Here is a 15,034-nt window from a genome sequence, read left to right as displayed (position 1 = left end):
TGCAAGTGGCAAGTCGTAGTGAACACTTATACACGTGTGAGGGTGAAGTAGGGAAGACATAGGCATAGTTGCATAGATTTTTCGCAGAAAACCACGCGCTGCACAAGGAGCCCATTAGTGCCGTTCAAGTGATAAGTGCAGCCTGACAAAGTGTAGTTTGTTTTGCTGTCCTACAGGCGTCCTACATTTTCCTGTGCATCACCTGCACACGTCATGCATGCAGTATTTGTGCGCAGTCATTAAGAGGTCAGTACTCATATCTTACTAACGTGTAGAGTGTCTTCTAAGGGCGCTGTACAACAGATTCACTTGTCATAAGTGCATGTAACTGACATTACTCACAATAAACTTTCAACATGCAGGATAAAAGTTCGTTCCATTTTCATGACCTGCATTGAGGTAGACATGGGACTCCAAGATTCACCTTGAGATGCAACTGCTCCTCTCTATGACCCTCTACGAGCCCAGACAACCCAAAAGCCTGCAGCACCCATTCGGACCAACCCCCTGCACCTGAAGCTCAATGATATCAAACTCAAACTTTATTTATTTATATATCACGTCTGTCCTGTATCATCACAATGGACTCTTCTTCCAACTTATGAGGCCATTCGAGAAGTACGATCCAGTCCTTTGTCACTTTCCTTTGTTTTCTACTAAGCTTGTCTTTTCTTGAGTTTCAGCACCAGAACCCAACCAGAACGTGTATAGTCAATATGTTATCCTACTAAAAGATAGAGAAAAAAAAATTAGGAAGACGGTGCAAAACCTGACAAGACCAGAACAAAATATCTAACAATGAATATTCATTCATTCATTCTCTATTGTTTCTTCCATTTTGGGGTCACGGGGCTGCTGGAGCCTATCCCAGCCACTTGTAGGTGAAGGCAGGGTACACCCTAGACTGTTTGCCAGTCTGTTGCAGGGCCACAATCACACACACACTCACTCTCACACCTAGGGACAATTTAGAGTTTCGTTTCCAATTGACCCATGAAGCATGTTTTTGGACAGTGGGAGAAAGCCAGAGAGAGAACCTACAGAACGGCCCCCCCCATTGATGTTCTGTTGTAGGGACTTGAACCGGAGGACTTCTTGCTATGAGGTAAGGGCGCTAACCACTGCACCACCGTGCAGCCCAAAAAAGGAATATGGGCAAAACTGAAATCAGAAATCAAAAATCCAAAAAGGGGCAAACACGATGTAGCAACCAGTTTATCATGTCCCGTTTATGAAAGGCCATGCACTCAGCAAGGAAACAGGGTTACTTTCCATTACCAAGAAACACTAAAAGGCCATGTTGAGTCAAAAGTAATACTAGTTTACTGCTCAACTCACATACCCATGTTTAAAACATTTCATTCTCTTATTACTAATGGAAAATCTCAGACAGATTTGTTTCCTGTTTTGACAGCACCATGTCTGACGTTAATCCAGAACAGGTGACGGTTTTAACCAGAGGAAAGTCCAGCATCAACGAATGAATGCGGTCCAGCTGCACTTTTTCAAGGACTCTTGTTTTATTGCTTCATACCTTCCTGACTGCCATTAATAGTGTTGACCTCTTTAAAGATGATCACACTTTTTATTATTAAAAATCTGACCTAGATTTTATTTTAATTTCTCTCAACCATCTCTTTGACAGTTTGTCTTCTATTTACATTTAGTCCGTTTTTTTACAGATATTTGTTTCATCCATTCAAACGTTCACTCTTACTTTTCATTTTGTCAGACAATAATCTTTTAGAAAAAAGTTTTTAATCCAATCCTGTATAATATCCTGTCCACCGTAACCCTTTGTCGCTCCCTCTCCCACACACAAGAAGCCCCCTCTGTGTGATTGCCCGTAATATAAAACTCCATGAGATATGAAAGTATAATGAAGAGAGTTCATTCACAATATGCCTCCTGAATGAAACAAATAAAGCGGATATATTTAGTTGGAAATGCCAGGATGTGATATAAATGTGCTTTCCTTGTCTGAGAACCTTTCATTAAAACAATGTAGCCTCATTTCATGGTAACCATGGTTTCGGCAACCATTGTCTTTTTTTCTGGTTATCTTTTCTGATTATCTCGTACTTTTTAGAAGTTGATGTTAGAAAAGAAAACTGGAGCCAGCAGAGGTTCAGCTGGCAGGTATTGTTCAGTTTTTATTCTCTGATCAATATCTCAGCAATTGCTGCGTTTATATGGAATCGGAAAAGTAATCGGAGTAAATGCCTGATCAGAATAAAAATGTGTCATGTCAACCGCCATTCTGAATACTCTGCCCCGATCAGACTCATTCCGATCAAAATTTCTTTCCGATAAAGATAGGTGGGTTATGCCGATTGTTGATCTGATGGTGGAGCATGTAAACAGTTTAGTCCGATCGTGGGTCACTGCTGCTCTGGCTTTGTGTCATGCATAGACGGTGTGGCCAGGACTGAGCCTTTTCAGGAAGTACAAGCGCTGCTGTACCTTTCTGATGGCAGTCATGGTGTTGATGGACCATGTGAGGTCAGCTGAGATGGTGGTGCCCAGGAGGGTGAAGCTGTGGACAATCTCCACAAAGTTACCGTTGATGTAGGGTGGGGGGGTGTCTGCTCTGTGCTTCCTGAAATTCAGAATGATCTCGTTGGTCTTGGTGGTTTTCAGGATGAGGTTATTAGCCTGACAGCACCTGGACAGTTTCAGGTCTTCATCTATGTAGGCCGTCTCGTCCTCTCCAGAGATCAGCCCCACCACAGTAGTGTCGCCTGAAAACTTCACTATGGTGTTACTGATGTGGCCTGGTCTACAATCTGCTGTATAGGGTGAGGACTCCGCAAACATCTCACCTGTTCCTGTGTGAAGCCTGTGGTCAGTTGAGCTTCAGGTCAGACAGTTTGCTGACCAGAATGTCAGGAATGATTGTTTTGAAGGCTGAGCTGTAGTCCACAAAGAGCACCCTGGCGTATTGTCTCTGGTTTCCAAGTGGCTCAGCGCAGTTTGGAGGGTGATGGCAATGGCATCCCCCGTTGATCTGTTCGCTTTGTAAGCGAACTGGTGGGGGTCAAAAGTTGGAGAAAGGCAGTCTTTGATTTGGCCTAGGAGCAACCGTTTCAGAAACTTGGTGATGACAGGGGTGAGTGCAACTGGACAGTAGTCCACGAGGCAGGCTGTGGATGACTTTTTGGGTATGGGAATAATAATGGATGACTTCAGGCAAGCAGGGATGGAACCCTGTGCTAGAGACAGGTTAACTTTTTCTGTGAAGACCCCAGGAACCCCATCAGGTTCAGCCGCTTTCCTGGGGTTTACCCTGCTGAACATCCGTGCCACGTCCTGTGCCGGCACAGTCAGTGGTTTGGAGCTGGGAACAGAGTGAGGATGAGGTTATGGGATTTCAAACTGCAGTGGTGTTTGCATTTTGTTTTCAGTTATTTCATTTGTCCAATTACTTAGGAGCCCATGAAATGAAGGGATTGTGTTTAAAAAATGCTTTAGTTTTTAACATTTCTATGCAATCTTTTTGTTCAACCCATGGAATAAAAGCTGAAAGTCTGCACTTCAATGGCATCTCAGTTGTTTTATTTAAAATTCACTTTGGTATTGTACAGAAACTAAATTAGAACGAATGTGTCTCTGTCCAAATATTTATGGTCCTGTCTGTAAATGTACCCACTTTTATGGCACTTCTTTTTAATAATACACTCCTATTTTAGAACATAATATCTCCATGGATCAGCACAAAAAAAGGAAATATGACTGTTTAGAGCTAATATCAAGATTGCATTTTGTCTTAAAAGAGCAAAACATAACAAGACAAGTTCTACTCGTTCCAGTGGCAGATTTTTCACATATAACAAGGCAAAAACATCTTATATTTGATCATTTTTTTTACCTTCTTTTGAGAAGGATATTTTTTTCCAGTGAATATGTGTTTTTGACAGAATCTGAGCGATCAGCAAATGTAGATCTGTAAATATGAGACCATATGAAAACCTGTAAGCACGGCACTGACAAAACTACATTTAGAGTATCATGCTGTGCACCAGCAACAGCAGGGGGAGAAAACAGTGGACCGCTGTGGACATCCACACAAAAACACTGTGATGGGGGAGGGTGTGCACGTACAGGAGATGCTAATGACATTAGACAAATGGGAAGAATGAGGCTTTTGATGGCTACAGGGCCTATGCTGGGACGATAAAAAGACTGATGATCATTGAATTAGGGGGTATTTCTATCACAGCCCCCACACACATCAAAACCCCATTTGTGTCTCTGGAGAAGAAAGTGCAAAAATACATAATATGGTTCCTGAAACACATTATGCGTAGGATACCTACATCCACATATGCATAATAGCAACTTTATGATTCAGACAAAAATCATTATAAAATTGGTGTTTTCAAAGAAAACTGTCATGGTGCCCCCGGCTGACTCCTCCCCCTCATCAGCTACACCTGATGCCTCCAGCTGCACCTCCTCATCCTCGTCGGGCCGCAGGTTCTTAAGGAGACCACGGACCTGCAATCAATGCTAGTTCGTTGTACTTCCTCGGTGCATCTCCTGGCCTCGTAAAATTCTAGTTTCATGTTTGCCTTGTTCCATGCTAACCCAGTCTGTCTTACCTCGTCTCAGGATCCCATCTTCGCTTGGACCTTTCTGGTGGTTGCTCATGCCTCGTTGTCCACGTTCCTGTCGCTCCTCTGGTTTCAACGGTTAACGCCGCCAAGACCCTCCAACCATCTCCGCTGCCTACCACAGGAAACCTGGGACTCAGCTTCATCCTCGCAGCCTCATTAAAACCTGTTCCTCGTACCTCACTGCTTGCCTTGTGTCCTTCCGGGTTCCAGCAATTGAGTCAGTCTCTGCCTGCTAACCATGACAAAAACTGTTAACATGTTTATTTGTATCCCTTTAAAAAAAAAGAAATACTTTTTGCCAAATGAATCGTATCAGCCTATCTTTTGTTTTCAAATGGCACACAAAGATTTGGTGATTTGGCAATTATGCCAGCAATTTCACAGATTATTAGTTTAATCAAGAGATACATTTTCTTTTTAAATGAAAACAAAGTCACAGCTTTAGCAGTTCAAAATCCACATTTGGTTGCTCTGTAAAATTTGTGTGGACACAGATTCTACTTACTGAAACAGCCAGTGGAATCTCAGTATTTTACATTTACTACATTTAATACCACAATTTTACCATAAAAACTGAAAACTGATGTTTCAACAGGATCTGTTTAGAAGAAACACAGTAACAGGGAACCCCGAATGGGCGACTTTGGGAGCTTTTCAGGCAGGTTACTCTAGCAGTGTTTTACAGGTTAATACCCTAGGGCGGTCCAGTTAATCAACTCACCTGTTCAGCGTCCTATTTAAGTCCAGGTGTGCAAGTTGTTCTCTTCCTTTACCGCAGTGGGGGGCTAGTTATTACCCTAAAGTTTTATGGAAATTTTCTTTCATGGAATTGTACGGAGCCTTATGCCAAACTAAAAGAATGTGAAATAAAAGAATGGCAATGCCAAGCTACAAGAATGTGAAAATAAATATGTTTTACTGCATGAGTTGTCTGACTGAAAGGATGTTTTACTTCTACTAAATACTGACACTTACCTTGGTAAATAAAAAGTTGAACTCTGTCTTACTTTACTGCATTTTTCCCACGAGCCATAATGTTTTCCATATAACCACACAGTAAAATACAGATGTGTCGACCCCCATTAGCCTTTTGTTGCTGCTAAATCACATCTCTGCTGATAAAAAGGAAAATAGTTTTGCACATTGGAAAAGCAATTGTAGAGGCAGAGATGCTTGATAAATTTGGACTGTTTAAAGTACATACATTCATGGACCAAATATGACAGTTATTTACTTCATCGCTCAGATAAAATTGGGTTGTGTGAACCTAAGTTCACATTTTCATAACTTTGTGACGTTTGTGTGTCTGTTTGTCTGACCTTTTTTTTTTCATTTAGAGTCAGACTTGTGTTATTTTTATCCAGGTTTGTTAGCCGTGCCGGAGCTAAAAGCAGAACATGTCAGAAATCTGCATCCTGAGAGCTGAAGAGCTGCTTTTCTGTCTGTGTAACTTTACTCAAGGATTCATTTGATCAAACCGTGAAGCTTTCAGGTTTTCGGAAATCTTACATTTTAGATGGCAAAACCACAAAACGTGAACTGCTGTTTTAAACACATCTCCATCAAATAGTTTGCTCCGGCAAACCGTCTCAGTCTCTGAGGTCCTTTAAGGTCCATTGTCATCGTTCTCTTTGCTAGGCGACGTGAACCGACTGCACAAATGAAAGTGCATGATTTTAGCGCTCTCTTATCATTGTCTGAACCTCATTTATTAAACTTTTTTTTTTTCCAGCAATTGATGCTTTGGGAAGGGGATTATGTAAAATGAATAACTGTGAATGTTCTGTCAGGGGAAAAGTTGCAATGAAGACAGGGGAAAGCGATTGAAGGAGTAAATGAGATTATATGCCCCAGTCCCCCTCAGATTAACTATGTTTTATCATCTCACACAGGGATTCGCACACATTTATCCCTGTGGATTGGGGCTGAGGGAAGAGAGCCTGGTTGATGTCTGAAGCAGATGGGTCCAAAGAAAAATGTTTTTTTTTTAAAGGAAAGAAAAACAGGGATGAGACAAAAATGCAATGAAATTTGCTGCGTGAGAATGTAAACAGCTGTTCCTATGCATGCCTGACAACCAACAGTAGGATCCAGATGAGGGGCTGGACTTTAGAAGTTCACCTAAAAAAAGCAGTTTCTTCTGTTCTAACTGCCAGTAGGGACATTCATCTCATCTTTGAGCTGAATTCTTCAAAAGCCTGGCACAGACTTTTACATAACTAGATTGTGACGAGAAATGCAAATGTTTCAGTTCCTCTCAGGATAACCAGAAGCGCAGAATGTGTCCGCTTCACATTTAGCAAGAGAGCAAGTTTCTTGCATGGTAAACAGAAGCTTGAACAATAGTGTTTATGTTTTTTTATTTTTTTATTTGGGCCACATAGATGGTCAAAGGACCTCACGAAACAATGAGGTCAACAATGACTTTTGAGGGTTTACAGAAACTGTAGCCTCTGCATCTCACCGCTTCTTTTCGGATCAGTTTTTCAAATTAATATTGTGTGTTGAAACATGAAGTCGACTGCAAAACAAGTCCAATTTTTGGTGTTAATGGATTTAAATGCAGGCCTAGTTGGGGCTGGCAGTTCAAATGGTTTGAGAGTGGTGTCGCTCGACTGAGTTCCTGTTTACAAAATTGAGGTCAGTGTAAACAACATCTGCGGCTGGCGCCGTTCAGAGGTCAGCCAGTCACTGCTGGAGTAGATTGCACCTTCAGAGCAGGCGTGTGCTCGTGTGCGGGCTTTTGTTTCACAGAGCAGAGGGTCGTATGTGCAGCATCCACAAAGCTGATGGGAGGTGGTGTCTCCCATCTCAGGAACGAACACAGAAGCAGCATCTCAGACTGAGTGGAAAGGTGAAGTGGGGCAATGCCTCTTTAGCTTGGCGTGTGATTGAAAATGGACGAGTGCATCCTGAAAAAAGCTCTGAATCTTTGTGACGATCCTCAAGTTTCATTGTAAAGATATTCAGATGATGCAGAACACACATAAGAAATACTGTAACGACATAATTATAGGCCGAGGAGGGGACAGTAGTAACTGAGGGTTTGTTATCATCATTTAAATCAAGACATCAGTAAAAAAGAGCAGTTTTATCTGGAAAAGAGAAAGGCTTCATTTATGTTTGAGTCCAGAGTCGCAGGTGGCCTGCACGACTGCTCTGTGAATCTGTAGATCAAACATATTCATGCACATATTCAGTGAGACTTAAATTTTTCATAGAATCTTTTTCATATTTACACTCATTTAAACAGAAATCTGTCATGTTATTGCGGCTGTTTTTCAGCAAAAGGGACCAGGACTCATGCAAACATGTATGAAACATACACCTGGAAAAAGACATAAAAGAAGAAAACCTTGACTTTTTGTATGGACAGTATTTTTATACTTGAACTACATATAACTACATATAATACATACTTGAATACATACTACAAAGACTACAGTATTTTTGACAATATTTCCCACTTTTCAACAGGGAAGAATGTATCTTGCATAGTTGTAGTAGGTGGTTAACCCTTGTGCTATCTTAGATGACCCCCCCTTACATTGGCGTGTTCTCCCTACCATGACAAAGGTGGGTAAAGGTGGAAAGATTTCATGTAATCCATGGACACCAGTGAAGATCACAAATCATTGAAGAAAAAAGGTTCAGCGCACTGTCTAGTGGGTCTAGATGACCCAACTCCCAATGTTAAAGTGCCTAGGATAGCACAAGGGTTAAAAAAAGGTGAAATCCAGCCCGAAGTTACGCTACTAATACAAGATTTGAAAAAATAATTCTGTTACTTATATGCAGCCGCTTTTGAAAATGTCCTAACGTTTTTTCTAAGGAATAAATTTGGAATAACTTTACAGCATTTATGGACATATCTCAGTGTGTAAAGTCTGCAATAAAGTTGTATCAATACTTTGGGAAATTGATGATAGAGAGACATTTGATTATCATTACGAGCCAAAAAAAACCATTTGTGTTCTCACGCTGACATCAAAAAGTATGTCATCAGTTTGGATGATTTGTCATCAACAGATACATGGTTCCATTCATTCTTTTCTTTACACGGATCAGTCGTCCTGGTCCCTTTTCTGAAAAACAGCCCAAAACCATGATGTTTCCACCCCCATGCTTTACAGTAGGTCTGGTGTTATTTGGAGGCAACTCAGTACTCTTCCTCCTCCAAACACGACGAGTAGAGTTCTTACCAAAAAGCTCTTTTTTGGTTTCATCTGACCACAGGACACTCTCCCAATCCTCTTTTGGGTCATCCAAATGCTCTCTAGCAAACTTTAGACGGGTCTGCACATGTACTGGCTTTAGCAGGGGAACACGTCTGGCTCTGATTGTCAGATTGTCAAATCTTCCCAGTTAAAATGTGGGAAGGTACCGGTATTTTTGCTACAAAGCTGAGGAACCTAACACTATGGGGACAAGCTCTCTGAGAGTCACTTTCTCCAAAATAACTTGATGACATTTGCTTTAATTTCTCTTAAAGTAGTCACATACAGTAAAATTATTTTGTACAAGTTTGATTCATATTGGGCAAAAAAGACGGAAAGCACAGAGGAAGAAATTTGACAGTAATATATTACTGACAATATAAAAAAACGACAATCAACTCAATCAAACCGTCTCATAGAAATGATTCTGAATCCATCATCAGAGGTTTTTCTGTCTGTGGTTTGAGGATTTGATCTTCAGAAAACAGTCCCCAGTCCCCAGTCCATCAAGAGGATTTCCATCATTCCAACTGAACTTTCAGGGTCATTAAAGGCTCTTTGCAGAGAAAACACCCTAAGGCATCAGAGCAACACCAGATCAACTCACACAAAATCTATACGGTTGACTGCTTTGAGTCACACAGCAATCACAGAAAAGCAACTAGTTCTTTCTGCGTTTGTCTGTGTAGAGAAATGAGGGATCAAGGTTTTCATGACGTCAAACAGCAGCTCATGCTTCTGTCAGCTGGACCTGCATAAACCCTGTCAGCCATGCTAACAGTTGCCTCAGTCTCTCCACTTCATTCTAAACACCAAATATAGTAGAGGAAACAACTAAATTGTATTAAAGTTAACATCTTAGTGGCTAAAATACAACTAAAAGTGGTAGAAAGACTAAATAAAACTGTTGTGAGAACGTCTGTAAGGGGCTAAACCACATTGAACAGCAATGATCACACAGTAATGTCATCAATGCGATGTTATTGTTTCAAAAGACCGCTGTACCAGCTTTTTCTGTGTTTAATAAAGAGAGACACGACATCATGAACAGGCTGCTAACTTCCCCCCTGTCCTTGAACCCACATCTTAAAAGTGAGTTCATAAATTTCATGTCAGGGTTAATTCCTCCAACATGTTGTTACATTGAATTCGGTCCCCTTTTCCTTGAACCCCAACCTCGGTGATTGTCGAATCTAACAGGGAAGAAGGTCTCAATATTTATTAATTTGTGCCTCAAACCTAAAGTTTAGCTCAACGAGGATGACGAGCTGGAGATGTGAAAGCTATCCCAAAGCCGTTGCATAAACTCATTCCGCAATCCCTGTTGCTGAGATTAAGGGGCTAACGTGTTTTTTCTTTTCACGTTTGTTTTAAAGATTATGGTCTAAAGACACATTAAAGGGTCCTTTTTCTGTCTTTCTGTCTTGCCATGTCAGACAGCCACAACATACATTCTGTACATACTGAACGGAGAAAAATTGGTCGTAGGTGAATACATGTGGAAAAATGGAGAAAAGTTGTGGTCTTAATGGGAAATTTTCACAGGTGTATCAGAAATGAACCGGATTTAAGTCATGAAAGAAGTACGAATAAACCCCGCAAAGAACACTTAAATCAACGTACAACATGAACCGTGCGATTATTGTGCTGTTTATATGCAATTCATTAGTGATTTGTCATTGTAATGTGATATGTGCGCCGTATACGTGGTATAAAAGTTATACATGTGTGGTTCATGCGCAAAACTCTGTTAGACGTCTGTGGAACGGTCGTGGAAAGACAAACATTTGCCCATGCATCTCGCAAAAATCACTAACAATTGCGTACAATTTATGTACTAATTGTGATTAAACCACGTAAAATACGCAAAAACTGCGTAATTCTCAACCGACCAAAAATGTTCAACAGCTCAAAACTGACCCGTCAGCTGAAACCGTCAACAGACATCTGAGCACATCAACCAATGACGAACACTTATGAATTAAGTATGTCACCCATGTAAAATGGCATGAATGGCAGAAACCTGTGCAGTGCTTTTTCTACCTTTCTCGAAGGCCCAAAGCTCTTTACAGTCACCGTCCCATTCACGCTTTTTTACACACTGATGGCCGCTCTGCCGCCGAACACTGGCGCCAATCTTCAACCAGAAGCAAATATCAAAAAAGTTTGAAATTTCATACGTGCAATATGCACAAAATTTATGAACTGTCAGAAGTCAGAGCTCTGTCTCCCCCTCTGGTCATTGGTGGGAACCATCTCTAGAGTTCTAAACACCCTTCGTTTCCCAGCAACCCCAGCGCAAAATTCCTGGATGCCACATGTGCCGTCTCTCATGTGCTAACACTTACAGTCTACTTAAGCACTGCACTGAGCCTCACACAGGGTGAAGTATTGGTTGTGCCGCTCTGCCTGCATTAGCGACTGTTATATCTGGATCTGATCTTCTGATTTCCTGACCCTGTTTCTGTTTGCCCGCCGCCTGCCCTGAATCTCTCCTGGATCCTAACTACTCTTGTTTCCTCTCTGATGCTCCCATGCTCATTATCGACCCCTGCCTGCCTGACCCTGATTCAGCTTTGTGGACTTTTAGCTGAGCTAAGAAAACCTGCAGCCGTCTGCCGGTTCTGTGACACGTAGTGGCTGTGTGACATGGCTTTTAGCATAAACTTTCTAAATTTTGATCTAAATCCCACAAAGATTTTGCAACTAAATCCTTTACGTGACATTTTCTTCATAGGATCCTATGCTTTGTGAATGATCATCATGAGTACGAAGGCGTTAGCAAAGCTCTCTGAAAGAGACGAAGCCAAACAGAACAGCCTGAAGGCACCTTTTGGACTTGCTTCAGAGCTTTCTAAAGTTAGACATTACTTTATAAAAGTTCAAGTTTAAGGATGATTCTTTGATGACAATACGTTGACTTCAAACAGATTTTCCGTTTAACAGCCACTAAATAAAATTCAAATTTTATCCAAATTGTAGTAAAACGAATAATTAAAAAACTAGGCAAAACAGGATTTTTTGTATTTTATTGATTGATTTTCTGATTTTTTTCCAAAAAGGATTTTATTACTGATTAAAACACTCTTTGAAATTTCATTTTTTATACTTGACCATAGAGTTTTTGATGTAAAGCTCATTGAAATCAGCAACGATTTCATAAGCCTACTGTCCCGACACACTGAGCAGCAGAAAATCATCGATTGCTTTTGGCCTCTCTGGAGGACCTCTACTCCTCTCAACGCCTGTTCAGAGACAGGAAAATCACAACTGACCTCTCTTCTGCCCCAGTCACTCATGTTTGGCTGCACTCTCAACACTTTGCTGCCCTCGGGGTCGTGGTTTCAGAGGCACGCTAAGCTGAGTTATAAAGACTTTCCTTTCCTGGATGCTTAGAACTTACAGAGCTCAAAACTATCAGTTTGGAAAAATGTTACTATTTATTATTAATACATTTTTGTGGAATGACTTTTTTTCATGGAGAGTAAATATTCATTGTTTACGGAGAATTGATGTGCTTTTTTTATCCTATTGTCTCAGCTGAATAAAATGCAGACAAATGTACACACTTACAAAATCCCATCATTTGTTTCTACATGTGGTAGTTTTGAGATTCATTTCCCTTTTTTTGAGTGCGGCCTGCTGTTTATGTGGTGGAAGCCTGGAAAACCATCTTTAAAGAATAACAAAAAAATTACCTTGAGCTCAACCAACAATAGAGGAAATAAGTATTGGATCCTTGCTGGTTTAGTAGGATTGCCCATGTTTAAAAAAAAGAAAGAAAACTGTCAGTCTGTCATCTTCATGGTAGGTTCATTTAAACAGCGAGAGAAAGAAAGATTTATTTGGATTCCATTGAGGGAAATATGTATTTGAACCTTCTTGCCAAGAAAACTTGGTACTTTGTGGCAAACCCTCATCATCATCCTCATCATCATCAGCAGCAGCAGCAGCAGGTCAGAGGTTTCTGGTCGTTGATGATCAGGTTTCTGCACAGATCAGGAGGAATTCCGCTCCACTCTTCTTCACAGATGATTTCTAAATCATTCAGATTTGGTGGCTGTTGCTTAGCAACCCAGAGCTTCAGCTCTCTATAGGTTGAGGTCCAGAGACCGACTGGACCGCTCCATGACCCTGATCTGCTGCTTCGTTTTCGTTTCTTGGTCGTTTTGTATGTTTTGGGTCATGATCCTGTTGGGGGACCCATCCACCCCCCCATTTAATCCTCCTGGTGGAGGGAAGGACGTTCTCAATCAGGATTTGACGGTCCATCCACATCCTCCATCCACACAGAAAAAGTAGCACTGTGAACCCCCCCCCCCAAACCAAAATGCTTCCACCTCCATGCTTGACAGTGGGGACGGGGTTCTTGGGTCATTGGCAGCATTCCTCTTTCTCCAAACATGACGGGTTGCGTTGACGCCAAAGAGCTCCATGTCTCATCTGACCACAGCTCCTTCTCTAAATCATGAAGGAGTTCAAACTGTAAAACCAGGGGGCGGCAACCTGGGGCCCGCAGAGGGAAAGACAGTGGCACGTGGGGGGGTGACAACAATAGCTGCTTGATCTGTCATCTGTTTGTATTTATTAGATTTGAAAAAACAAAATTGGGTTTAGGTGAAAATCTCTACGCTTTTTTCGGGGCAGCCATCCACCCGTGAGCTTTTCCCCCCATGGGATCACAAGGAAATCCAGGTCCAGCACTGTTACTATATAAATACTGACACTTTCCTAAGTCAGGCTTCCTGAACGGCTGATTTAGAAAAACGGTGACTTGAAAACGATGTAATGATGATCCTGTGTTGCCGGTGAGATGGCCGGGGGTGTGTGTGTGTGCGTGTGTGTGTGTGTGTGAAATGAGCTTCTGTGGATGGAACGGAAGCGCATGTGTTAGTGGTGGCAGTGGTTCCAGCTGCTTTGAGATCTTCAACTAACTCCTGATTTCTCTGTTCTCATGATCACAGAAACCCCACCAGGTCAGATCTGGTTTGGAGACCCAGACCTCCAGGTGGGTTGATGGTGATGTTGCACCAACAGTTGCTGAGGGGTTTGTAGTCCAGTCCAGTAGTTCTCCCTTAAATCCACTGAAAGCTCTTTAGTCTGTCCATGTTGCAGAGTTTAGAGTCTGACTGATGGACTGATTCTGTGGACAGGTGTCTTTTCTACAGGTGATCACTTTAAACAGGTTCATTAAGAGAATCTAACAGAGTCTGTGTGAACCAGAACTCTTGATGGTTAGTAGGGGTTCGAAAACTTTATTTCCATCAATGAAATAAATGCAAAAGAATTTGCATTCATTTTTTCAAAGGGGATTTCTTGATTATTATTTTGCAATTTTCTGTCTCTCATTGTTCAAACAAACCCACCATTAATATGACAGACTGTCAATTTCTTTTTAGGTAGGCAAATCTACAAAATCAGTATCAAATACTCATTTTCTCTACTGTCAATGTTGGCAAATATGCACAAATATATAAAGTCAGAGCAGAAAAGGTTGGATATTTATGCATTTTAAAGTAACTCAAGCTAATGGAACCTTGTAGGATAGGATCCATATACAGTCCCAACCATGCTAGAGGAGCTTGCTCAGCTTTATGTGAAGTCTTTAGACACTGCCTCAATAAAATTCGGAGCTGACATGAGAATGGCGAAGGTGCAAATGATGGAAAAAAGGGAGAAGGCCACCAGACACAACCGATCCACAACGGCTGCCGCAAATTTCCATTCGCTGCAGATTTCCTCGCCCTCGTCCTGCTCCCTGAAGCGCCTGGCGATGTATTGCACCTCTGCCAGAATCTGCGTAATTTCTGGAACCTGCTCCAGCAGCAAAGTCCTCGTCTGGTCGAGATCGAGCTGGGAAGAGCCGTTGAGGTGGTTTCCTCCGTCGCCACCCCCGCACACCATCACACTGGAGTTGGAGCCCAGGGGAAAGGCCGGGTTTTCCGTGCCCATGGAGTGGTAGCCAAAGTACAGGTTCATGTTTCCATTGGTTGAGGTCGCTTGGGTGGATGGCTGTCCCGGTATGGTGCTCATCTGAATGCTGCTGGAGCTGGTGTGATGAGGAGAGCTGCAGTATTTGTAGGTCTGGGAGCTCACAGCTGTTTTTCTATCTTCCCCAGGTTTCTTCATATGGAGGAACCAGGCACACCAGTTCAGTAAAACAACTCTGACCTACATTCAGAGAGGAAACATGGACAAAGG

The 15,034-nt window shown here is 41.8% G+C and overlaps 2 protein-coding genes and 1 long non-coding RNA gene across 3 annotated transcripts in view; 1 reads left to right on the top strand and 2 right to left on the bottom strand.

Moving 5' to 3' along the window:
- The window catches only part of LOC144994858 (uncharacterized), a 193,931-nt gene that overhangs the window by 25,687 nt on the left and 153,210 nt on the right, over nucleotides 1–15,034 (bottom strand). The gene's annotated exons all lie outside the window — the stretch shown is intronic.
- Nucleotides 4,403–4,796, top strand: LOC144994899 (uncharacterized). Its single transcript, XR_013658594.1, has 2 exons — nucleotides 4,403–4,530; nucleotides 4,612–4,796. It is a non-coding gene; the product is annotated as an uncharacterized LOC144994899 (long non-coding RNA).
- LOC101167346 (neuronal acetylcholine receptor subunit alpha-7-like) overlaps nucleotides 9,074–15,034 on the bottom strand; it is a 44,387-nt gene continuing 38,426 nt past the window's right edge. Inside the window, exon 10 of the mRNA XM_004066284.5 lies at nucleotides 9,074–15,004. Within this exon, the coding sequence (XP_004066332.1) occupies nucleotides 14,426–15,004 (579 nt within the window). The 3' untranslated portion in view covers nucleotides 9,074–14,425. The remainder of the gene's footprint in view (nucleotides 15,005–15,034) is intronic.

Source organism: Oryzias latipes, chromosome 1 (assembly GCF_053564925.1).
Source record: "Oryzias latipes strain Hd-rR chromosome 1, Olatipes_Hd-rR_3.1".
NCBI classification, from domain to species: domain Eukaryota; kingdom Metazoa; phylum Chordata; class Actinopteri; order Beloniformes; family Adrianichthyidae; genus Oryzias; species Oryzias latipes.
This window is presented reverse-complemented; position numbering and strand designations above follow the sequence as displayed.